At 38.0% G+C, this 26616-nt stretch overlaps 2 protein-coding genes and 1 long non-coding RNA gene across 4 annotated transcripts in view; 1 reads left to right on the plus strand and 2 right to left on the minus strand.

Annotated features, from left to right (window-relative positions):
- The window catches only part of llgl2 (LLGL scribble cell polarity complex component 2), a 31564-nt gene extending 12770 nt beyond the window's left edge, over nt 1–18794 (minus strand). For both annotated transcript variants that reach the window (XM_082152978.1, XM_082152977.1), the window contains exons 1-11: nt 18589–18794; nt 7954–8086; nt 6658–6755; nt 4243–4324; nt 3713–3828; nt 2375–2533; nt 1737–1899; nt 1516–1648; nt 886–940; nt 391–545; nt 15–226 (exon numbers count right to left, since the gene is read on the minus strand). In XM_082152978.1, the coding sequence (XP_082009104.1) occupies nt 15–226; nt 391–545; nt 886–940; nt 1516–1648; nt 1737–1899; nt 2375–2533; nt 3713–3828; nt 4243–4324; nt 6658–6755; nt 7954–8028 (1248 nt within the window). In that variant the 5' untranslated portion in view covers nt 8029–8086; nt 18589–18794. The remainder of the gene's footprint in view (nt 1–14; nt 227–390; nt 546–885; nt 941–1515; nt 1649–1736; nt 1900–2374; nt 2534–3712; nt 3829–4242; nt 4325–6657; nt 6756–7953; nt 8087–18588) is intronic.
- On the plus strand, nt 10521–13849 carry LOC309485983. Its single transcript, XR_014201356.1, has 2 exons — nt 10521–11146; nt 12127–13849. It is a non-coding gene; the product is annotated as an uncharacterized lncRNA (long non-coding RNA).
- A 4625-nt stretch (nt 18795–23419) lies between the features above and the next one.
- Nucleotides 23420–26616, minus strand: part of galk1 (galactokinase 1) — a 3668-nt gene continuing 471 nt past the window's right edge. Inside the window, exons 2-8 of the mRNA XM_082152552.1 lie at nt 25431–25620; nt 24978–25097; nt 24681–24816; nt 24377–24558; nt 24125–24275; nt 23758–23920; nt 23420–23615 (exon numbers count right to left, since the gene is read on the minus strand). Of these exons, the coding sequence (XP_082008678.1) occupies nt 23544–23615; nt 23758–23920; nt 24125–24275; nt 24377–24558; nt 24681–24816; nt 24978–25097; nt 25431–25620 (1014 nt within the window). The 3' untranslated portion in view covers nt 23420–23543. The remainder of the gene's footprint in view (nt 23616–23757; nt 23921–24124; nt 24276–24376; nt 24559–24680; nt 24817–24977; nt 25098–25430; nt 25621–26616) is intronic.

Below are 26616 nucleotides of genomic sequence, written 5' to 3' on the forward strand. Positions count from 1 at the left end.
GCATATTTGCTTACCTTCTTAGAGTAGTGTGTGTTCTGCTGGGCTCCCGCAGCATGCACTCTTTCCCACAGTTTGAGTGGGATGGAGGAGACGTGGTGCGAGCAGGTAATGGCTGAACAGTGTAATGGCACAAGATAAGGCGTCTGGATGACGGGCCACCCCTCAGTCTGCAGATCCACCACCACAAGTTCTTCCTCCACCAAAACCACAAGAGCGCTTGGCTCACCTGCAACAGACACATTTAGACCACTTAGAGGAAGTGTGCTGACTGCAGCTCAGCTAATATGTTTAAATAGATGTAGAAAAACGCATGTAAAAGGAACCAAAACAGTGTGTTTGACATATTTTAAAGAGGAAAAGAACAATGAGTCTCTCAGCATGTCTCTCTACCTCTGTGGTTCTCTCCCTCGCGAATGACGACGAAGTCGATAATACGTGAGGTGAAGTCCAGCGCCTCGTGGGTTTTGCTGTGGATGATGGAGATGCAGTGTCTGTCCCCGTAACTGGCCCTCGGCATCCCTCCGCTGAAGATGAGGAATGGGGGACTGGGAGGAGAGGACAGAAAGCACATTATTTTGGATAAGAGTTTACTAAATGACAAATCCCCTTTGGATCTTCCAAAACTTTCCAAATATTTTGATGAAAAAGGAGAACAATAAAACAACATGAAATGAAAGGACGGCATAATAAAATGGGCTAGAGATTAGTGGTTAAAGAAAAATCAGATAGAGGATCTTAATGTAGAGTGGAAGTTAAATATTAACCCAGCCGTGTGAGTCATGGAGAAGCATTCTGTGGTAATGACACCACAAGCAAACACACCTGTCTCACCATCAGTTAGTGAACACTCACAGTACTGTCCAATAAAGAATATACAAGACTCACCCTTGTTTTGATGGCAGCTGTATAATTTTGGATATGGCCTTGCAGGGAAAGGCACCTGTGTGGAGATGTAGCTCATTTAAGGACAGATAGCTCAATATGAACACATTTGACCAGTCAAAGATACAGGCTTTGTTCAAAAACCTAATAATTTGCCTAATATGACAGCATTTTAGGCCCCAAAAGGTAGGCAACAAAATTATGCCACCTTTAAAGATGCCTTGTTTAGGTCAAATTCTTATTAAACTTAATTAAATATAATTGTATTATTTATATTCTTCAAAGAATCCTGAAAAAGGATCACAGTTTCCACAAATATATTACAATATAAGGATTATGTGACACTGAAGACTGGAGTAATGGCTCTAAAAATTAAGCTTTGCCAACACACCGAAGTTATTCTGGTAAAGCAAATTTTTTTTTTTTTTTTTTTTTTTTTACTTATATTTTATTGAACTTTTTAACCAGAACAATAACAATATTAACATGACTGGGTTTTACATCATTATTAATTACTTTGCTTGTACAGTGACCATTTTTCCCATTTCCTTTCCAATTGTGGTTCTTGTAGTCTCAGTCTGTATGTCATTTTCTCCATTAGGAATAAGTCCTCAATTGGTAAAGCAATCTTACCATATGGAATCTCCTGTTTCTCAGGCTCCGTTTGCGGATCCTCACCAGTGACTGTCCACTGGCAGTAACTCCCATCACTATGGGAACTGAGAATGTTCGCACCATCCTCCATCCACCAAACACTCTCAAGTTGCTGCAGAGGACACAAAAAAGGGAAAATTACAGGCCTCTTCTAAGAACACCTTCAGAGCTTTAGATGACAACGTTGCATTATATGGTACCTGTGTGCTGAGAAAGTGTTGTATGGGACGCTGCCGATCCAGGTCCCACAGAACCATCAGGCCTCGGCCGTAGCCGATCAGCACCTGCCGTGGGTTGAGCGGGTTCTCATGCAGAGCTTCAACACACTCCAGATTCCTGCGGCCAGCATAATCCTCTGGAACTCTGGGAAAGTAGCGGTGAACAGTTCAGCGATCACAAAGAGTCAATATTACAGTCATCTCAGGCATGCGAAAATGTTGCATTATACCATTCCAGAGAAACTATTTGAAGAATGTATGCAGCGTGTGTGTATATAGTCAAAGATTATATATAGAACTGCAAGTCACAGAACAAAGAAAAGTATATTAAATATGCTCATTTTAGTTATTGTCTATAAATACAGTGCTCATATGCAAAGTGACCAAACATTTATTTAACACTATTTTGGGAAAGATAAAAGACAGAAACATTAAATATGTTACATTAAACATTAAAGACAGGTTTAAGATAAATATGCAATTTAGTATGGACAAATTCAACATTTAAAGGCAGCAAGTGTGTTATTTATAAAGAATAGTACATTTTACTGAAAAAATGTTTTTTTGCACTTATGCAAAATCTGAATAAAATTGGTTATCTGACCAATGTGATGTCTGACCTGTTCTGTACATCCTCCACGCTTATGTTGTTCTCCTCCAGTTCTCTGAAGCCTGGCACTTCTACAACAAACACGTGTCCTCCCTCCGTGCCCAGCAGCAGCAGCTCACCCGACGAGTGTGCCAGGACGGCCGTGACCCGCGTCACGCTGGGAGGGGCGCTGTCACATCACAAGAGGGTCAAAATGAAAGCGCTAGCGATTTGTTTTCTACCCCAGTTACACTTAGTTACACTGGATAGACAGTAAGACTAGACTGCTGGCTTATTTTTAGGTCATATACACTTTTTAGTTCCTATGCATTATAAATGTTTTTCCTTTTAATAATAAACATGCATACAGAATTGCATATTTTCTATGTGTTCTCATAAATAATTGTAAACAGTTGCAACCTGTTTTTAAAGAATAGTTGCAATAATTTTTAAACATGAAATATGAAATAGAGCATTATCTATCCATCCATCATCTACACACACATATATATACAGTGGAGGACAAAATTATTAGAACGGTAAGATTTTTTATTGTTTTAAAAGAAGTGTCTTCTGCTCACCAAGGCTTAATTTATTTGATCCAAAATACAGCAAAAACAGTAATATTGTGAAATATTTTTACAATTTAAAATAACTGTTTTCTATTTGACTATATATTTAAAATGCAATTTATTTCTGTGTTGGTAATAATATCTTTCTATTTCAGATAAATGCTGTTCTTTTGAACTTTATATTCATCAAAGAATCCTGAAAAGAAATTGCATACAACTGCTTTCAACATTGATAATAATAATAAATATTTCTTGAGCAGCAAATCGGCATATTAGAATGATTTCTGAAATATCATGTGACACTGAAGACTGGAGTAATGATGCTGAAAATTCAGCTTTGATCACAGGAATAAATTACATTTTAAAATATATTCATATAGAAAACAGTTATTTTTAAATTGTACAAATATTTTCACAATATTACTGTTTTTGCTGTCTTTTGAATCAAATAAATGAAGACTTGGTGAGCAGAAGAGACTTCTTTTTAAACATTAAAAAAATCTTACCGTTCTAATAATTTTGGCCACCACTGTGTGTGTTTGTGTATATATATATATATAAAATGACATCACAGATTATAAAAAACAGTTACTTTGAATCATGGAAGTCACCTGACAGCACTATGTATGGATTCGGAGCACAAGTGAGTATCAGTAGCGTCTGGATCAGTGTGACTCAGTGCTCATGTCTCATTCTTTGGGTGTGTGCGAATTACCATCCGAGTACATTAAAAATAAATCTTAAAACATGATCATATTAGATCGCGGTGAGTATGTAGGTGTGGGTTCTTGACTCACCCAGGTGGACCAGAGAGCGTGAAACGTCCTATCTCAAGCAGCTCGGACATGCTGTTATGTCCACGAAGCGTCCACATGTGCAGACTGTTGTCATCCAGTAATGTGACAAACTCCAACTAAAAAAATAAAGTAAAAATAAAATACAGGCATAAATCAGAATTGAAGTAAAATGAAGTCCCTTTATTTGCAGAACAAAACTTGTAAAGAAATAAATAAGGTATTAAATTCACTGTGAATTATCCAAAAATAGTCTGCCTGTCTGTCTGTCTATCTATCTATTGCATCTATCATATCTATCGTATCTATCTATCTTCTGTTAAAATAATATATACAGTTCTTGATATAAAATGTCTCATTCCATGGTATAATATTTTGCTGATATCTTGAAATAGCAACCTCACCCAAAACCACTAATTACTCATTGGAAGCCAAATCCAAAAGACTGGAATGAAGTCCAAATTAACATGCACAAAAAAAAATTCTACGTGAGATCAAACAGTGAATATACGGATTAAAGTTCAATGCCGTACCTGGTTTGGCAGGAAGTGCACCTGTGTAACTGCCGCATTCTCGTCGTGAAGTCCCATGAACTCCACACCTGGAGTTCCGTACCTGAGAAGAACTGGTTAAGGAAACACATGGCAAACACACAGCACAGAAGACTGAAACAACTTGGCTTTGTGGGGTTTAAAAGTCAGATAGAGGCGAATCATTAGGTGCACAAGCACATAGCGCTGAAACCCTATTGAAATTGTTAGGATTTTCAAACATCAACCTAAAAGTGATCAGGCAAACCAAACCAGAGACTTAAAAATCTGAGGGATGGAAGTACCCACCCCGTCTTCAACATCACAGAGGCTTTCCCTAATCGGCCTGATGATGGCACAACATTGATCAAAAGTACGAAATGGCTCATAACTCCTAAACCGTTAATCACAGACTCAAGTATCTTATATCATTTGAATCCTTGGCACAATACGCTTTTTTGATAAATGATCCAATGATGATAAATGTTGATGATGATAAATGTTAAATGATTGTATATTACGCAATTTTTCATGCCTGTATGCGATATTCATACTGTAATATAGATCTCCTCGATCTGTACTACTTTGCCTCTAGGACCATTGCTGTCAATCAAATAATTTGCTAAATATTGGAGATTATTTGAAAAAAACGACTTTTGCGAACTAGTCCTAGGTTTTGCGCTCAACCTCGATAAAACCACTACAGGACAATTCTTTGGACTCTCTAGGTCAATTAGTATCTTTTTGGATAGCTATACCAGGGTCATTTAGAAAACAGGCGTGGCTAAGTCTACCCAAAAGCCTGTCAGTCCTAAACAAAAACTGAGAACTTTGCGAAATTAGGTGAGCATGTGCGACATATGACTCTTAAAGGAGAAGTTCACTTTTGAAAAAACTTTTGCTGATAATTTACTCACCCCCATGTCATCCAAGATGTCCATGTCTTTCTTTCTTCAGTCGAAAAGAAATTAAGGTTTTTGATGAAAACATTCCAGGATTTTTCCACATATTATGGATTCCATTGGGACCCAAACGGTTCAAGGTCCAAATGACAGTTTCATTGCCGCTTCAAAGGGCTTTAAACGATACCAGACGATGAATAAGGGTCTTATCTAGCGAAACGATCGGTCATTTCAAAAATAAAATAAAAAGTTGACGTTTTATAAGCACAAATGTTCGCCTTGCTCTGTTCTGTGATGCGCGTTCGTGACGTCACGTAATACGCAATTACGTTGAAAAGGTCAAGTTTGATGTGTTTACAAATGTGCGGAAGGAGGACCATATAAACATTTTCAAATGTATTTGTGTCAGTTTATCGTTTAAAATGCCCATTTCGTGTGCGCATCCTGAGTGTTTTAATATTAAAAAGCCAAAAAGAACATTTTCTTCAATTTTTCAAGCGTGACCTTTTCAACGTAATTGCGTATTACGTGACGTCACGAACGCGCATCACAGAACAGAGCAAGGCGAACATTTGTGCTTATAAAACGTCAACTTTTTATTTTATTTTTGAAATGACCGATCGTTTCGCTAGATAAGACCCTTATTCATCGTCTGGTATCGTTTAAAGCCCTTTGAAGCGGCAATGAAACTGTCATTTGGACCTTGAACCGTTTGGGTCCCAATGGAATCCATAATATGTGGAAAAATCCTGGAATGTTTTCATCAAAAACCTTAATTTCTTTTCGACTGAAGAAAGAAAGACATGGACATCTTGGATGACATGGGGGTGAGTAAATTATCAGCAAAAGTTTTTTCAAAAGTGAACTTCTCCTTTAAGAAGCATGGAAACTTTTATGGAGATTGGCCAAAAGGCAGCGCTATAACTATTAAAAAAGTGTAAAATGCTATATTTCTATGGCAAATCACGATATGCCTGAAAATGGTCTTTTCATCTCTGATTTATGTAGAACTCCACAATATTAGGTGAGCACATGTGATGTATGATTCTAAATAAGCATGCAAACTTTTATATAAGATTGGGCCATAGGTGGTACATTAATAGAATAAGGCATAATAGAAATCAAAATAAATCAAATGTATATAAAAAAAAACAGGCATGTAATGTTGGCCAAACACAAGTTACTCATTTATATTTCCTCTTCAGTAAATGACTAACAGAGAAAATTGCGCAATAGTATGGGAAAAAATGTTTCATGAACATGCGTTCTCAGCTCTACGCATTAATATAAACTGTTCCGCCTTTCAAAGCACCTGCATGATGGGTGTGTACGATTGAGCCACAATGAGAACAGCCACGCTATGAGCTACAGGAAATCTCATCATATCACACTGTAGTCACTCTGCCCTGAGGATTCAGAGACAGGGGAATGGAATGTGACTGAGTGGGATAATTTTAGTTATGCACTGACCAAATAACCCAAAGAGTGGTAATGTCTTGAGGTTGTTGTAGGATACAGTTTGATTGCTCCTGATCTGGTGCCGATGGCCAGGAGCTCCAGGCTGGGGCTGAATCCCAGAGCGCTGGGCTGATGGGGGAAGCCATGTTCTACAGTCTAAAGACAGGACAGAAATGAGAATGAAATGTCACATATATAGAGCTGAACACACCAAGACTCTATTGTACATAATCAAGGGCTCTGGTATAAGTGGACTACATGGGCAGCTAACATTTTAAGACATCATAGTCGTACATAGTCTGTTCCAAAATGGAACATATTTAGGGAGCACAATAGCACTGCCTTTTAAGAGGTCTAATTTTGAGCAAATTATATAGCAGCATCGCATGTATCCTCCACAGAGAAGGCACAGTTTTACAAATTGTCACAAAAAGCTTAGGGTGGGGAAATCCATCCAAAATTTAGGGTTGCATGATTGATTGGAATAACAACAAAATCACATGGCCCAGTGTGATTATCAAATTGCAAAGGCTGCGATTTACTTAAATATAAAAGAGGGAAACACTGCTACGTTCATTTACACGCGGGCAGCTCATGCTCCGTTGTTTTCAGTGTCTCCGAGCAGCTCGGTTCACAGTAAATGCTGCTCCGCATGAATTAATTTCAGCATCTGCTCTGAGTTTGGGTCACTCATAACGTGCATTTAGGAACGTAACGTGCGCCAACCATCTTCCTAAACTTGTAATGAGAAGTGCTTATAAACTCTGTTAAGAAAAGAGAAACTTTAAGGCAGGGATGGGGAACGTCGGTCCTGGAGAGTTTAGTGCCAACCCTAATCAAACACACCTGAACAAGCTAAACAATGTCTTCAGGATCACTAAGGCTACAGGCAGGTGAGGGTTTTTTCAGGGTAGGAGAGTACTGTACAACACAATTATTATTATATTATTTTTATTTTATAGTGAAATTGCGATATTCCTTTTGTTTTATTATATTTTAATTTAGTAGTAATAATATAGTCATAATAAAATATAGTCATATTTATATATAAATCACAAAAATTTGGGCCAAATTTCACAGCCCTACAAACAAGCACAGCAAACCTGGAGCTTTACAAATAATAAATAAGGTATTTAAAATTTGTTTGTTAATTATAATAAAAAGTCTTTGCTTTGTGACAAAACATGCTTTGTGTGAGGAATGCTATTTCTATGACATACAGAGTTTCCCGCTATCTAGACAGAAGACTTTTCGTCACTTATGAATAAATAAAATGGCACTAAACTGCTGAACAATAAAACTTGTGTGTGTAACAGCAAAACAAACTTTCTACAGAAGATGTGGGCTTGATCACCTTGTTGAACTGATAGAGATCCTGTTTGTGCTTGTCCCTCTGAGACTCATGCCCATGACGCCTGAACCTCTTCATCGTCCCTGGACGAGCAGGGACCTCACGCTGCCCTCTCTCACGGTTTCTCCTCAGCCACCTGACAAGAAAGGAGGGATACAGGGCTAATCAGACAAAAAATAAAACCAAACAATAGGCTTATGAATAGCGATGATGACAACAAAAAGGAATAATCAAGACTTAAAGCAGTAGTAAATAAATTCTGTCAGCCGTGGTCACCATTCATGATGGAAAGAAGCATTTTGCTGAACATCATCTTTTGTGTTTAGGGCAACAAATTCAGCCATACAGGTTAGGAATGACATGAGGATAAGTCAATTATGGCCATTTTTATTTTTGGGTAAACTATACCTTTAAAAAACACACACAAAAACTCAAACAGACTTTCTAAAGGGTTATGTGTGTATTCCACTGAAAAAACAATGGATCTGATAGGATCAGGAATTTCAAGGGAAGGCTTGTGGGCTGTTTAACTGAAACTTCACCCCCCTCACCCCGATTTCTGTCTTTCGCTCTCTCTGCCCAGCCCCCGGCAGGGAGATCGCGGACCTCTGCAGTCCTGACTGAAGCAGCTTTTGTTCTGAGCTGAACGCTATAACAATCCCTCCCCTCATCTGAGCAAACAGCACCTGATGAAAACACCTGTTGCTCTGGGGAAGCCGAATCAGAACGAGACTCTTTTAAATGGACAGAGAAAGGAGGGGTGCTACCTGCTTTCCATTAAATAGACCACTCAGACTATAACATTACACAATAACCTGTGAATGGACGGCAGTTTCTCTCCCCCAGAGCTTGAAACAGTTTGTATTTGCTGTGGGTGAAAACAGAAAGATGCCTTTGGCTATTTTGCTTCTTTTACAGACCATTACGAACATCTGCCTTAACCAATGCAATAATCCTTATTACTATGATAACTTTCCCCAATGCCTTGGCATTTGAAACGGCAAGTACATCACACATTTTCTTCAGGTTTGATTTTTTACAATTAAATTAGGGGCTAATATCAAGTTAGATAAATGTTAGGGCATAATACACCACCATTCAAAAGTTTGGGGTCAGTTCATTTAAAAAAAAAAAAAAAGCTTTTACTCAGCAATGATGTATTAAAATTGATCAAATGTGACAGTAAAGGCATTTATAATATTGCAAATAAATGCTTTTCTTCTGAACTTTCTACGTATCACTGTAAAAAAAAAAAAAAAAAAACATTTTCCCAGCATTGATAATAAGAAATATTTCTTGAGCACCACATCAGCATATAAGAGTGATTTCTGAAGGATCATGTGACACTAAAGACTGGAGTAATGATGCTGAAAAATCAGCTTTGCCATCACAAAAATCAAAAAATCAATCAACTTTTATGGTTACCGTTGTACATTTTAATAAGGGAAAGCGGTGCTAACAAATGTGTGTACACACAAAACACACACAAACACACCAGCAATCCTGAAGGAAAAAGGTGAGGCTACCGGGACACAGCCAAAGAAAACAAGAAGAAAACAAACACTGAGTCAGAGTCTATGATATTGATTATTGACAGTAAAAACAGAATCAGAGTGACATATTCAGGTAATGTTTACGTCACATCACACTAGAACTCCCCTGAGAGCGTGTCTAGACAAGAATAATTTATCACACTTTCTGGAGGTGATCACATCAGCATATCAACAGAAAAGGGACCCTTTCCCCCCACATCAATCCTTTCCAAACATAACCTTCTCAGTGAGTCAGTTGCCCTGCTCGGCTCAGACACATATTTCTGTGATTATCACCACTATTAGCCAAGAACGTTTAGTCATCAAGCATGTGGCTACAAATGCTTCCAGAGAAGGGAAAGAGCTCTGATTTCCTTATTTTTAGGACCAGAAATCCAAGGGTAACAGGACCATGAAGGAACCAGCCAAGAAACCCCCAAAAAAAGAGAGTCTGTAAAGCTTAGCTTAAGGGACAATGGTAAAGTGGGAGGTCTTCTACTTAAGAGTAAGCTAGGCTTTATGAGGGAAAACTCTCAGCGGGAGAGCTGGAATGGAAGGAGGGAGAAAAGCAGCGATTCATTCAGAAGAAATAAAGAGGCCAGTGAGTCCAAAACAATCTCTGAGCAACATATTGATCATTGGGACTCCTTCATGAAGCAGCTTCAGTGAATTTTGCTCTCTGAGATCAATTTTACACCTCCATCCATTTAATCCTGAGTTAATTAGAGGTAGAAAAAAAATAAATGTCGGTTTGTTGTGAATCCTGCTGGGAGGAATTATGGCGGAGGTGCATGTGAGGGCATTGATGTGGGAGTAGTGGCTCTAGCTCGTCTAAATTAGAGGTAGGAGGCATGTGTGGAGAGTTCAGACTAAGGAGAACTGGTATGTGGAACTAAGCAGCCGAGCAAACAAAGAAACACTCACTGTAATCAGCTCAAACATACAGACGCACTGGAATATAAAATGGCGTGATACATTAGCAAAGGAAGTAAGTATTGATTAGCTCTAAAACATCAAATTTTTCTTATTTTAATGTTTTTTGAGGTTCACTTATAATGGTAAAAAGTTATTTAATTTTCTAGTATCTTCATTTTGACCCTCGGTCTGAAATGACCCGTTTCGTCAGTTGAAGTCTTGTCAGTAAACGGCCACTGTTATGATTGGCTATCGTCACTGCATAGCAAACACGCCCACTCACTACTGCACGCGAGTAAGTGTTTTGAAAACATTATCCATATAAAACCGTCATTTACAGACAAAGCATTATTAAATCATTCACTTGCGGTTTGTGATGCAGCTGCTGTCACGGTCAGATCCAATACAGTCGCTGCTTCATCTTCGAACAAAAGTTTCTTCGCGAACTCTCCATTACACTGTGCCTCATTTACAAAACAAAATGCTCAGAACAAACATAATTCTCTGTCGTGATCCCGGACACCATTCAAATAAACAATCCACTTGTTTCCGACGCTGGGATCCTTCTGAAGTTTGTACAGAGGGTTTATAACTGGACTCAAAGCAAACGTTCTTTCACTCTTCCAATTGTCCTGTTGTCGACAGATTCAAGTGCGTGGAGTATGTCAGAAACTGAACACATAGTTGTATACTGTATCCAGTGTAGACACGTCAGTGTCAATGATTATAATGGGTTCTATTTTAGGCCTGTCACGATAACAAATTTTGCTGGACGATAAATTGTCCAAGAAATTATTGCGATAAACGATAATATTGTCGTTCTGAGACCATTTTCATCTAATGTAATGATAGTGGCATAATAATGCAGGTACACCTTTTCAAAGATCTATAAACTTTTATTTCTAAAGAATATTAAACATTAAAAATGGAAAACATTTTAAATATCCACAAAAAATGAACAAAACAACCAAAAACAATAAAAGCAATAGACTCTCAGTGTCTGTTAACAAAAAAATGCACTTGAATAAATAGCAAAAACAATAAATAAAATGGATGTAAACAAAATTGTACTTCAAAAAATATTAAACATTAGGCTCAGACATAAATAGTGATACATTCCATAACAGGCAAAACTGCCGGTTAGGACCTTTGTAAACAAATTTTAATTCATATCACACCATTTTGCACTGTCCTCCTGGTACTTTGTCGACTAAACGCCCGAGTGATTGTGTAACTTACTGTCGGGAAGGAGGAGACGCGCTTTATTGCGTGTATATGCTACGCACTGAAAATACTTGGTTAGGATTAGGGGTGAGGAGTGCGTGCGTATTACACGCCATAAAGAGCGCATCATATGCACACAAAAACTATTTTGGGCGTATAAATGGCACGAGAAATAACATTCGTGGTATAGATACGCATTTTCATGAGATCGGGCTCCTCCCGGCAGTCGCGCCGCAAGCAGTCCCGCCGGCGCTTTCCCATACAAAGACCATGTTACTGACAAGAGGGTTCACTAGGGAACCGAGAGTGGTCATCCAGTCTCTTTGGTAGAGAGAGAGAGAGAGAGAGAGACGAGGAAAACAAACAAGCAAGCAAATAGAATTATCGCGGCCGGAAAAATTATCGAGCTCATTTTTTTTTTTCGTGCGATTAATTGATTTATTGACTATCGCGACAGGCCTATTCTATTTGCTTTTGACGTGATGCGGCACTAGGCAAATGTCAGCCGTTAAGCGACATATGCAAATGTATGTGTGCCTGTGTAACGTCACATGTAATCCAATATCAGAACGAGCCATTTTCTGAGCTTGATAAAATAAATGCTTTGTTTATAATGAGGAGGATGTTTTAAGTTATGAAATTATGTTTTAATGGTTCAAAGACCTATATAATCAAAAGACCAATGCAAATTTGATTTCTCATGACCCCTTTAAGGCAGAATTATAAAGTCATTGTAAAACTAGATTTTTATATTTTTTCAATAACGAGCAGGGCATAAAATAAATGTTGTTAATTTCAGTTTGGGCAAAGCCATAGTTTTGTGGGCAGCACAACAAAACAGTGCTTAAGGCGACCACCTGAGTTAAATTATTAAAATGATTCAAATAATTAAAATGACACAATTATTAAATAATTATTAAAAATATTTTATTACATACTAATACTAATACTAATAATAATAATAATAATACTTCTTATTAAGTTAACTTCTGTATAAAAAAAAGAATATACATTTAAACATAACTTCACGCCACGGAAAGTTAGTTACAAACTAACTAGACCTAACTAACTAACCATGTTTACTAACTGAAAAGGGGTCTATACTAAGCCCCTTAATAAATATGAAACTAACATCCCAAATTTAAAGCACATCTCACCAATGGCTGGTGCAACCCTACCCTACCCTGGTCCCTTCTACAATGAAAATATAATGAGGATTTTAAGGACCTGCTTTATCAACTGTGAGTTGAAAATAATAATTCGAATTGCTTAGAAAATGCGAAATGTGAAAGCACACATCTCCTTAACAAGTCACATGATTTGAAGCATCATTCATGTCAGTATCACAAAAAGTGTGGAGCAAGTTATGCCCAGTCCTATACGTAGAGTTATGGAGCTTGTTTAAATATCCACTGAGAGAAAACAAAAAAAAAAAAGCATTTTAAACTAAACTTAAGTCCTTGTATGGTTGGGAAGCTGAATTACTAAAGTAGATATAAACCCTCAATGCCTTTTTTAGAGAGCCCATTTTGAAAGCCCTGCGGTAAACAGTGATACTATTGAAGAATCGATATGCTTAGAGATTCCTCTGTTAAAGGTCATGGTGAGGGGTGACGTGATATCACACAAGCACGTCGTCATGTTTGAAGACTAACTCGTTGAAGAGTTACTAGCCTCACAGCCTCAGGATAGCAGCCATAAAATAGCACCCTATGGTCAGAAGAGGTCAACTTCTTTTTAGTTTAAAAACAGCCTGCGCACGCCCACAGTAAACTCGAGACCGACAACACTCATTTCATGACACAACACAAACTGAGCCGAGCTGCCAGATCCAAAACGTCCCACCCTTCTTTACGGTTGTTATTACAGTAGGCTACATATACTACTCATTTAAATGACTTCTATTACTAGTTGCACAAAGCAATCGTTAAAAAGACAAGCAACAATTCAGATGTAATTTCAGGTGTTGAAGCTTCAGACTCTGATGCCCAGTTTCAGTAGAGCAAGGTTCCACTTCTTCATGACTTCATGAAGTTACAGAGGTGGCTCTGTTAAAGAACAATAGTCTCAGAAGACAAGAGCTCACAACAACAGACCTGCACCTAAAATCAAATCAGGCTTCAGCAAAACATAAAGACATTGAAATTAAAATGAAAAATATGAATGTGTGAGAGGACAAAAAAGTACTACTTATTCATTCATTCATTCATTCATACTACCATTTAAAATTTTTTTTATTAAAACGATTTCTGAAGGATCATGTGACACTGAAGACTGGAGTAATGATGCTGAAAATTCAGCTATGCTATTTTAAAATGATTAAAAATAGAAAAGAAATTGTAATAATTTTTCACAAAACTATTACTGTATTTTTTATCAAATAAATGCAGCCTTGGTGAGCATAGGATTCAATTTTTCATAAAATAAAATAAATCTTACCAACCCAATCATGTACCTTTTGAATGGTACAGTATACACATAAATAATACAAATAAAATATAACTAAATAATAATCTAATTAAATCTATGGTATTTTTGCGATGGTATCGGCCATATTATCATCTGCCAGGTAAAAATGTAAGTTCTACTGCTTAAAAAAGATGAGCAATAGTAATAGTGCAGCCTCAGCAAGTACGACTAATGAATAAAGCAAGTTAGATTTTAACCTACTTTGTCTTTTGTACCTGAAATACTTCTCATTGCATCAGATAAGGAGTTTCAGCCAAACATTACTATAGTGACATCACTACATTCTCAGCATAGCATCCCACAGGAAACAAAGATCAGAGGAGAAGGCAGGATAGGAGAAACCTGTCCTGACACGAGCGTGGAACTGTCAGTGAACTCTCACCATAGACGTTCTCCCTCTGCTGCATAACCTGGTTTCACACGGCACGTTAAATATGTCACGCCTGTCATTTTGGGAAATCGAGGAATTGCATATCCCATTTTTAGACTCAATATGGGGAGAAAAGGGCAATAACGAATTAACTAAATGATATTTGAGGTCAAGAGAAAGTCAGTCAAGTACAAATAGGTCAAGCTCTGCAATAAGCATCAGCTGCACCCTGACTGAGGGAGAAAACAGTATGCAAACACAATCAAAACCAGTTCAACTGCCACATGATATATGGATGGAAAGAATATCCTATTGGAAAAAAATCTTTGTTTTAGGACACTACGAGTCAGCGGGTACTTCGTTTTTAAATAAACACTGACACTAATGATTCAGGGCGCAACAATCAGAATTGTTTTTCTGCAGTAGTTTAGTCATGCACTTGCCATACCAATATTTTCGCTGGCCTAATAATTTATTCCTGTGATGCAGAGCTGAATTTTCAGCATCATTACGCAATAAAACAGTTGTGCTGCTCAATATTTTTGAAAACTGTGATAAAAAATTCAGGATCCTTTGATTAATAGAACCTTTGAATGTTCCTTGGAAAGTCGTTTTTACTTATAAAAAAAAAAAAAATAAACACCTCAGAAATCTTACTAACCCTAAACTTTTTAATGGAACTATAAAAAAAATTAAGAAAAAAAAAAACATTTATGTTTTAATTAAATGTTAACAGTTCTTTACAAAACATTTTATTATTAACATTTATTTTTTTTATATACATATCAAAACAAATTATTTTATTATGGACTGTACTAAAATCACAACAATAAAACCCAATACAAACATGACAGACAAAAAAAATATTTATATGATCTACAAAGAGGGTTGTCAAACATACTGGTACTATCGGTACTTAAAATAAATAAATAAATAAAAATTAAATAAATAAATAAATAGTTCTGCAGTACTGGTAGTACCGAGTACTTGGTATATTCGGTACCGACTGACAGACGCTGCTTTCAAACGCTCTCGTTCATGTTTGTTTGAGCGCTCTCTGAACATCGAAGCTTTCTATTTACAAGCATTGAGTATTGTAGCCAATCACAATCATATCTTTTGAGCGTGTGAACGCAATGGCCTATCAGAGAGTCAGGATTAATCAGAATCCGCTGAAAACGCACAAGGATTTGTTTTGTTCAACCACACACTCTCGAATCCTTTCATTATAACCAACAAAGTGTAAATGATGTAAATAACGAGATTCATTGAACAAAAAAGAAAGCTTTTTAACAGGGACTTCAGTGAGCTTGCGCTTAGAGACTAACAGCCTCAGTGATGCAATGATGAACAGTGATAACCCATAGACGAGACGAAACAACACTTTTTAAAGATTTTAATTCGACAGTTTTCGCTCTGGTACCAAAATTAGAACAGAGAACCAAATAATTTGAATGGTATTAGTACCGACTACTAAAAAGATTGGTACCATGACAACCCTATCTACAAATGTCATGCATAGTGACAACAGTACAGGCCCTGGGTCTGTGTGTATTCTGAGGCAGTCCATACTGTCATAAAAAATATCACACCCAATATAACAAAGTCCATAATAAGTAACTTATGACCAGCGGTTAGATCATAGACAGTGCATTTTTTTTATCTGGTCAAAAATGTCCATCCTAGTCAGACATCCAGGAGACAAAAGTTCATAGTGCTTAAAAGTAGAACAGCTGAAGAGGATGAGGAAGTGTTGGATGAACTTCCTCTCTTTCTTACTGGTCATTGTAAAGCTGATCTCTCCCTGCATGCTATCCCCCACGCCAACCGTTTGTTACAGTGGAAGTGAGAAGCCTTTGTTTACCTTCTCTTCCTCTTGGTAAAAATGCAAAAATAAGATCTTGTCTATGGCTACAGGGTGTGTCCCACTACAGGATGTCAGTCCCCAGACTCAAGCCTTTCCTGTCTTCTCTGAGAAGCGTAAAAAACACACTTACACCCAAACGTCTCAAACTGACATCAGACTGGTAAAGCAAACTAGCTGCAGTTGATACGGGACATCAGCTGCTTGATCAAGTCCGGTTCAATTAACCAACTGCAACAAGTTCAAGTTCTCTGGAGGACAAATACTTAAAATATGAATTTATGCACATGTGAATGAGCGAGAACATGAGCGCTCTTATAAAATTGTGGCCTCATTAGAGCATTAGCTTCAAAACAAACAGGTGTCAATTAAGTCAGTTTCTATTAAAAAGTTTGGGGTTGGTAACTTGCTATTATTCTAAAATAATGTTGAAGACGTCTCTTATGCTCACCATTTATTTGATCAAAAATACAGTAAAATCAGTAGAAATGTAAAACGTACAACGACTTGAGATTTTTTAAGACTTTTTCTTTAAAGATATTTTAAAATGTAATTTATTCCTGTGATGGGAAAACTGAATCGTCAGCATCATTACTCCAGTCTTCAGTGTCACATGATCCTTCAGAAGTCATTCTAATATGCGGATTTGGTGCTCAAGAAACATTTCTTATTAATACTAAAAACAGTTGTGCTGCTTCATATTTTTGTGGAAATTGTGATACTTTTTTTGTGAATATATTCTTTAATGAATATAAAGTTCAGAAGAACAGCATTTATTTTAAATACAAATATTTTGTAACATTAGAAATGTCTTTTCTGTCACTTTTGATCAATTGAATGCATCCATGCTTTAAAAAAATATATATTTTTCAAAATGAAAATTTATTTTTTTACTTTTGGATGGTAGTGAGATTAATACTTTTCTCTAAATGTGCTTTGTACTTCATTCGCACAGTATCCGTCTCTGACGCGTAGGCTACTTCAGATCAATCCTTGTGTCAACACAAGCACGGCGGGCTTGAAACGAAGTCTAGTTTTCCAGGTACATTAACACAATTTTGTATGTGTTATCTGAGGTCACACAGAACAAGTACTTTGCATTGGCTCTCCTAAGCCATACATTACAAGCGGCTTTTAAAAGAAATGACCAAAGATGAATTGCATGTGATGCCAACAGTCCTAATCACAGTAAATATGGCACAATAGTTAGTTGTGGTTTGCATCAATATGTCTAATCCATAAATTAACCATGAAGGTAAATGACGCTCTGCAAATGAAACATGACATCAGGAACATGGCTGTGTGTGAAGCAACATGAGAGGCGGAGGCTTAATCACTCTCGATTCTCAACCTGTCAGACCGGTGGGACAGCCATCCAGTAATCTATGTCAAGGACAACCAATTCCCCAGTTCTTTCCAAAGAACTTTAACCTTACACTCAAACTGAAACAGACAAATAATCATGCTGGCCAGTGCCCAACGTGTATTTCTACAAACATCCACACCTTTTACTTTAATGTGTTCCCACACCTACCCAATAACAGCACCATTTAGTGGGTCTCTCATCTGTGTTTGCAGGTCAAGTAACTTAATGCACTATTTAACAATTACTTAACTTTTTTAACAAAAAGTGAGAAATCTGTGTGTGTGTGTATATATATATATATATATATATATATATATATATATATATATATATATATATATCAAAGAAAAACAGTTCTCACTAACAAAATAAATGGTCAGTGCCATTGAAACACTTGTAAGCCATTGAAAATACAGTAACAGTACGGGACAGATAGTAACCAGAGACCTAACAATGCATTCTCTGTTCTGTCTTTCAGAAGGATGCAGTTTCGTGATAATAAGGGCAACAGCAGAGAACACGGTCAGGGCTGTTAGGTGTTGGTTTCGTTTTAGACTGAAGGTTATTCATTAGTTAGGTTAATAACACTCGAAATGCAAAAGAAGAGAGTAAACTACATATTAAAGATGAGTCTGTAAACAGACAGTGTGCAAGTATTGCATTATTATAATAACATATGTTAAGTTCATGCAGAGCTGGAAGTTAGAAATTCACTGCTTGTGTCTTAAAACCTGGTGAGATTCTTATCTAGACAGCATGTATAGGTCTCATGTGAACATTTGTACGTTCGCAATCTAGCCAGCCCAGTAGGCTACGTTTTGAGAGACACATCCATACAGTCGGGTTAGTGGAAACACCTGTGGCCGAACAGCAGTCGACGGGCCCGGGCAGGACTCACCTGATTCACCGCGGCCTGATGTCCCGGCACTGTCCACGATTCAAGCGGGTTAACTCGATTATCCTGAGGTGAAGAGGAAAACTACGCCGGGCGGTGAAGGAGAGCAGGCTCGATTTATGTTTACCTCGGCTTCGAGGTCTGTGTATATGGACACAGTGTTGGAGGATTATCAGAAGTGTTTCCTGCTGCTCTTACTGCTGATTTGCGCTCTGGCTCCTCCCTGAACAAACGCTTTCCGGGACCGCTCAGTATGCGGCCAGCAGGGGGCGCACACACTATAAAACTCAGAGCACACTCTCTATGACCCACTAAAATTGATAACAAAAACAATATATCATATAAAATGCTGTTTCTGTTTATTTTAAACACTTGAGCTTATTTACTGTTTTATTAAGTAAATAAATTAAAACACAATAAACACAATGGTAATTAAGTGCTTTACATAAAAACGAGAAAGAAAATACAAGGTATTAAAAAAGTAAGAACCAGAAATAAAATAATTTAAATTAGAATTGATTAGAAGGAGATAAAAAAAAAAAGATAAGTAAATGGGGAGCACATAATTAGTCCAAAAAAAAAAAAATATTATTTTTAATTTTTTTTGTAAACATTAGCTACCATTTGTACAGTTAAGTTCTCAAACTTTTTAGAGTATCGTACCCCCTAAGGCTTTTAACATCCTTCTGTGTACCCCCTCTCTGCAGTCACACCTTTTTCAATAAGGGGCAATATTTGCCCCCTTAAATCGATTTTTCCAGTGCATTTTTTACCTTTACAAATTCCTTTATAAATAAAAAAATAAAGGTAAAAAAATAAAAAAAAGTGTAATAAAGAAATATGCAATGATGGTAAAAAAACGACTCCGGCACAAACACCAATGTCTCCGGCACGGACACCACCGTCTTCGGCACGGACACCACCGTCTCCAACACGGACACCATCGTCTCCGGCACGGACACCACCGTCTCCAACACGGACACCATCGTCTCCGGCACGGACACCAATGTCTGGCACGGACACCACCGTCTCCGGCACGGACACCAATGTCTTCAACACGGACACCACCGTCTTCGGTAAGGACACCAACGTCTCCAACACGGACACCAACGTTTTCGGCTCGGACACCAACGTCTCCGGCATGGACACCGGCACGGACACCAATGTCTCCGGCACGGACACCAACGTCTCCTGCACAGACACCAAAGTCTCCGGAATGGACACCACCGTCTCCGGTAAGGACACTGGCACGGACACCAATGTCTCCGGCACGGACACCACCGTCTCCAGTACGGACACCGTCATCTCCGGCATGGACACCAAAGTCTCCGGCATTGACACCACCGTCTCCGGTAAGGACACCGGCACGGACACCAACGTCTCGGGCACGGACACCATCGTCTCCGGCACGGAAACCAAAGTCTCCGGCATGGACACCACCGTTTCCGGAAAGGACACAGGCACGGACACCAACGTCTCCGGCACGGACACCATCGTCTCCGGCATGGACACCCATCATCTCCGGCACAGACACCAAAGACTCCGTCACGGACACCACCGTCTCCAGTAAGGACACCGGCACGGACACCACCGTCTCTGGCACGGACACCAACGTCTCAGGATCAAACACCAATGTCTCCAACACGCACACATCCGTCTCCGGCACGGACACCAACATCTCAGGCACAAACACCAATATCTCCAACACGCACACATCCGTCTCCGGCACGGACACCAACGTCTCAGGATCAAACACCAATGTCTCCAACACGCACACATCCGTCTCCGGAACGGACACCAACATCTCAGGCACAAACACCAATGTCTCCAACACGCACACATCCGTCTCCGGCACGGACACCAACGTCTCAGGATCAAACACCAATGTCTCCAACACGCACACATCCGTCTCCGGCACGGACACCAACATCTCAGGCACAAACACCAATGTCTCCGACACGGACACCAAAGTCTCCGGCAAGGACACCAACGACTCCGGCACGGATACCACCGTCTCTGGCACGGACAAGTGCACGGACACCACCATCTCCGGAATGGACACCACCGTCACCACCGTCTCCGGAACAGACACCAACGTCTCCGGCACGGACACCACCGTCTCTGGCACGGACACCACCATTTCCGGAATGGACACCACCGTCACCACCGTCTCCGGAAGAGACACCAACGTCTCCGGCACGGACACCACCGTCTGTGATGCAATTCCTGATATAAAAAATTGGCATTGTTACTAGTAGAAATCCAATTCCAGATATAAATAATTATCATTTTAACTAGTGAAAATTTAATTGTTGATATCAAGAATTCATATCCTGGAAATGAATAAAAGTTAAAACGCCTTGCCATACTCCTTGACGATCACACTTTGACATGATTGGTTACATATGGCTCTGGTTACATGGTAGTTTTTGACGTTAGAAACACCGGTGATTTCAAACCAATGCTGCGTCTCAATTCGCCTACTTATACTACGCCCTAAAAGTATGTACTCTTAAATATTATATAATCTATAATAGCATTAAAACACGCCAATTCCATGTTTCCTCCAAACAATATGTTGTTAATTATCAAGACATAAAAGGGGAAATGAACAACATTTATTAATTGTGAGAATTGAACTGGTCACACAAACCTTTTAAATACATTTGTCCTCAGGTTAAAGAAAACTGAGGAATATTTTGGATGGCAGCCTCTCAGTTAAGTACTTAAAATAAACAGTTACTAAACATTTAAAGGTGAATCCAGTTTTAAGGGAATGGAAGCCGATGTGCATTCTAAAATGCAAAATCATTTGGATAAACCTTTTTTGATAAAACATTGTTTTTCTTAAACAATGGTTGAAACGTGAGGATATTTTGAGGATGTTACCATCAGGGCCGTACGCAGGGTTTTCTAAATATAGAGGTCCCAACAGTGATCTTGCTAGGGGGGTTCGAGGGCATGCTCCCCCAAGAACATTTTTATTTTCATGAACTCGACATGTTCATTTTAAGGTGTTTTGAAGGGCAAAAAAAAAAAAAAAAGGACGACAGTAGCTTTAAAAGCATGTCAGTGGGGAGTGGGCAGTAGCATAAATGATTTTGTCAAGCAGATAACAGATTCTTGAATCAGTTTAAATGTCGCAATGAATGATCCACACTACAAAATGGAAATGCAGAATATTTTAATGCTTATTGTTGACAATACACAATCACATTTTCAACACGGAAATGTCCTTAAATAAATGATTCAAGGATTATTTTGCACAGATGTTACATTTTAGTCAAATGCCAATGCAATCCTTCTGTGTCCAGAGGCATATGAGCAATTAGTTTCAGCTAGCCTACTTTTTCCCCCCTAAATTAATAAAACTACATGAAGGGTTTTTTTTTTTAACGTTGCTACATAAACATGTTGTTATATTCTAATTTAATTCTCTGAAATAATTTTAACTGCTAATTAAATTTTTCCCCCCAAGAATTTAAGGAGTATCCTATTAATGAGTTGTTTTCCCCCTTAGACAACTAGACAACTAAAAAAAAGTAAAAAAATAACAAGTAATTTAGCCTACTAGAGGTTCTGGCATAATGTTAGTTGCTGCAGTCTATTTACAAAAACATTTTTAATTAATTTGAATGATTTTTTTTAATTTATTTTTTATCGGTTTGAATAAATGATTCAAGGACTCAATTATAAAGATGTCACTTGTTTCATTACTTAATTTTTTTTGAACAAATCTTTTGAATGAATGATTCAATGACAAGTACACTTTTTAACAGTCACTTGTCTCCACCTACTGGTGTCACTTTGTAATCGATACAATCTTTTATTTGAAGCATCAAGTTACTTTCAAATGGTGATTTACTCTATTTTGTTCACTTCTGTTTGAGATGGGGGAACTGGTTGTCTCCCTCGGTTGCAAGCCTGTAGTTTGGGTTTATACATTGGGGGGTTAAAGTGTGAACCGTTAACGGGGTACCAGGAAATGCTCCCTCATGGGGTTTATTTATTTGTTTTTTGCTTTATTTTTGCAAAATGGGAAATGGCCCACACATGCAAAGTTGGTTGATAATAATCACTTGTTTACAAAGTGCCATGGGAAGTCAAACTATCATTGCTTAAAATGTTCTTATATTGAACATGTTAGTTTCCAGTCATTACTTAGATTATCTTTTATTTTCCCAATAGGTATATCTGTCATATTAGCAGAACACATTTTACACCCGAGGAAAATCAATTGTTTAGTCAATAATTCAAGATGGTCCATACTTTAAAGCTCTTGATTCTAACTTGTACTTGGCCTTATGAAGTAGTTCTTGTAATTGTTTAATAGAGCATTTGTTATACAATAAGGATATAATTACAGGTAGACCATGGCTCACGTTTGAACTTAAGTCTATTCACTTAACAGATTATTTATTATAAATTCTACAAGTTAGTTAAAATTTAGCCTACCACAATAAATACAATAGAACTTGATCAATTATAGTAAAGGTGGTCATGAGAAGTTTAATAAGCTTTTAGGAGGATGTTTTCCCTCGTTTCATCATAGAAATTCCTTCATTTCCCAATTTTTTTTTTTAAACAATATGAACTGGAACGCCGTCCACCCTCGGAATTCACTCCCTGGACTCCGTCCCCCCGCGTTACCCCCCATTTCCAGCCCACACCCCCACTCCATTATACATATAACATAAGTATGTTCTTGCTATATATGCTATACTTTTTAAGTATAATAAAATTAATTTTAACAAATTATTTAATATATTGTTTAATTGAATCTCATATAATTTTTTTTTTTAAAGTTTGGTTAAATAAAGGCAAACACAATTCCTTTTATTACATAATTGCTTTATTTCATAAATGCCCTTTATCTGATTCTAAATAAGTATGAGCTTATTAATGATTTAAAAAAAATTACATGGAAATCCAATGACTGGCTTAGCACTGGTTAAAAATCATAGACTGAAAACATGAGCTCCTTCTGATGGGGTAGTGATGAAGAAAGTTGGAGATCCATGATATTTCTCCTGTAAATACACAGAAAAAAGTATAGTACTAAGTTATCATACAATCATATTTCCTAAAATATTCAGAATACGCAGTTCTGCCATTTCTTTGGATGAAATTGTCATAGAAAGATTCACAGATGATCTTAAACTTTCTAAAAACCTGAATGTGTTTCACTGCTCTCTCCTTGGCAGAAGCCTGAAGCAATGTAACTGTGCATCCACCGAACCCTCCCCCTGTCATCCGGCTCCCGAACACCCCCTCCACCTCCAGTGCCGCCGACACCAGCTGGTCCAATTCTGGACAACTGACCTCGTAATTATCCCTGAAACAAACAATATCAACCCCAGTAAAAGAATGCATCATTAAAAGCCATTTAACTGGCAGTTACCCCCACCTATCGAACAACTGGGTTTAGTAAACAACATTTCAGTCACTGAAAAGTACTTCTAATCTTGGGATGTTTTAAAGGGTTTGACTTCTGTTAGTCTTCCAACATGATAATCTTGCTCCGATTGTAGATGTTTACCTAAGAGAATTGTGGCTCTCCACCATCAGCCTCCCAAACTCTTTGTAATCGCCTCTCTTGAGCGCCTCGGCAGCTTGCGCTGTGCGTTCGATCTCCTCAATCACATGACGTGCCCGTCGGTATGTCACACTGTCGAGTCGATCCTTGGCGGCTATGAATAAATTCAGATTTTCACGAAATACGTATATTTTATAATGAAATGACCTAGATTAAAGACATACATTGTGGTGGCAAAATCTTTCTTTATCTTACCCTCCAAATCTTGCAAAGTAGCCTCTCTTAGACTTCTCTTGCCCAAAACGACTGCTGCGTTCTCACATTGTTTACGTCTGGTGGGATACTCGCTGCCTGTGAGCGAATGTCTAATGTTGGAATTAGTGATCAGGATTACAAGTCCAGGGTCAGCTAAAGGGACAGCGGTGGCTTCCAAAGATCTGAAAAGATTGCATTTAATTTTTTGCATTTAATATATCTTTTTTTTTTTGTAAATGAGCAACTAAATTTAACTGATTCATCCTAATCTGGCAGAAGAATTTTGATCGGCAAATCTACTTACCTGCAGTCAATGAGTAATGCATGGCCCTCTTTACCCAGAACAGACACAAACTGGTCCATGATGCCGCAGGGCACATCAGCATGAGTGTGTTCAGCCTGCTGACAGGCCACTGCCTTTGCTACCTGATTCCCATCATCTGTGGAGGGGCAGAAATCATCTTCAACAAGGCTGAATTTATTTGATCAAAATTACAGTAAAAAACAGACATTCTGAAAGGACTTTTCCCATAATTTTCCATTTTTGCTGTATATCTTATCTATAGGCCAAATAAAAAGTGTGTGACTCAGAAGTGATTACCTGGACACAACTGCTGCAGGAAGGTGTACACAGCCACTTCAAGTGAGGCTGAACTGGAGAGTCCGCCTCCTAGTGGCACACTACTGGCTATTACAGCTCTAAAGCCAGGGATGGGCCTTGCTGTGTAAAGAGAGGACACGATGAAAGCAATACTATTAGGCTTGATCAGGTTCAGTTAAGAAATACATGCATGAGATAAATATGCACTCTATTCTGCAATAAGTATATGTTCAATCTATTGTTACTTTCAGAGTAAGACAACAGTGTGCTTAGCAACTATTCTGCAAGTGTTGCAAGTATTGGAAACACTGCATTAAAAAAGTTAGTCCAAAGATGAGTTCTCAGCATGGGCCCCAAGGGTCACATTTCATCCTAGAGACAGACTAAATGTACACTTCCTCATTACTTCCCTTTTTGCCAGATAGACAAAAAATAATAATCGCAAAAGATTACCTCTGTAGTGCTGTACAACTCCCTTTACATAATTGGCCCAGTTTGGCTGCCCTCTTAAAAGTGGGGTCAGTTCATTAGGGAGATCAAAGTCCACCATTTTGGGCTCATCAGCAGCTTCAGTCAGAGTTACAACACAGCACTTCTGGCCTGAAGTTTTGCTTCCCACCATAACGGTCACCATCGGCAAGGCCTGCAACCATTCAAACAAACTTTATAACTCAGCTTGTCAGTGCGTAATTGCTGGGTTTGATCTGAGAAGAACATATGTTTGTTCTTATCACTAGTTACTATTAATGAGGAGAGTTGGAAGTGTGTAAATTGATCACACTTGTCAATCTGTTATCTACAATAGAAAGTAGGCCTATCTTCAATGATGTGAAAAGACAATCCATAATTTCCATTGTTCAGATATCAGTTCTGCAGGATAAGGTATCTCTGCAATGTATGACAAAGAAACAACACGTCATACATTTTACGTAAGTCTCTTTGCATTAGAGCTGGGAAGACTGATTCATTCCGGGAATTGGTTCTTTCAAATAATTTGATTCAAATGTTCAGATCAAATCAAGACAGCATAATAATAACGTCATCACAAGCTCCATCAAGCTCAATTTCTCCTTTACTTTTTTATTAATAAGGATGTTGCAATTTCATGTGCCCCACTTCAGATTGTTGCTTCCATGATTAAGCTCATAAAATAAATGTATAACATAGTTATAATTTTTCTCTACACTAGGCTATACAACACTAAAGTGTATTTACTATTAAATAAATACATTTAGGCTATACTGTCTTTACTGAATAGAGTTAACCAGCTCCTTTTTGAATGTGTTATAAAATTAATAAATGAATAATAGAATTACTGCACGACCAAGTCGTAGTCTAAACATATTTTCTGTACATTTTAGTTGTAACATTATTCTTGTTGGCTCATCGGTCAAATACATAGCCTTTGGTTCAGTAATGTGTCAGTGAATTAATTATCTCGAGAAATGCACGGACCAATTTAGTCCGATTTGTGAAGAAATCGTTCAGGACTGCATTTCCCAAAAGCATGAAACTCTTGTAGAAGTTTTTCGAGACAAAACGAATTGACTGATCGTAGCGATGGATCTACTTGATCTCTATAGGCTTGTTTTAGGGAAACGCAGCCCAGACCGGTTTTGTGAATCGTTTGAACTGAATC

The sequence above is a fragment of the Leuciscus leuciscus genome (genome assembly GCF_965113295.1).
Source record: "Leuciscus leuciscus genome assembly, chromosome: 21".
Lineage (NCBI taxonomy): Eukaryota > Metazoa > Chordata > Actinopteri > Cypriniformes > Leuciscidae > Leuciscus > Leuciscus leuciscus.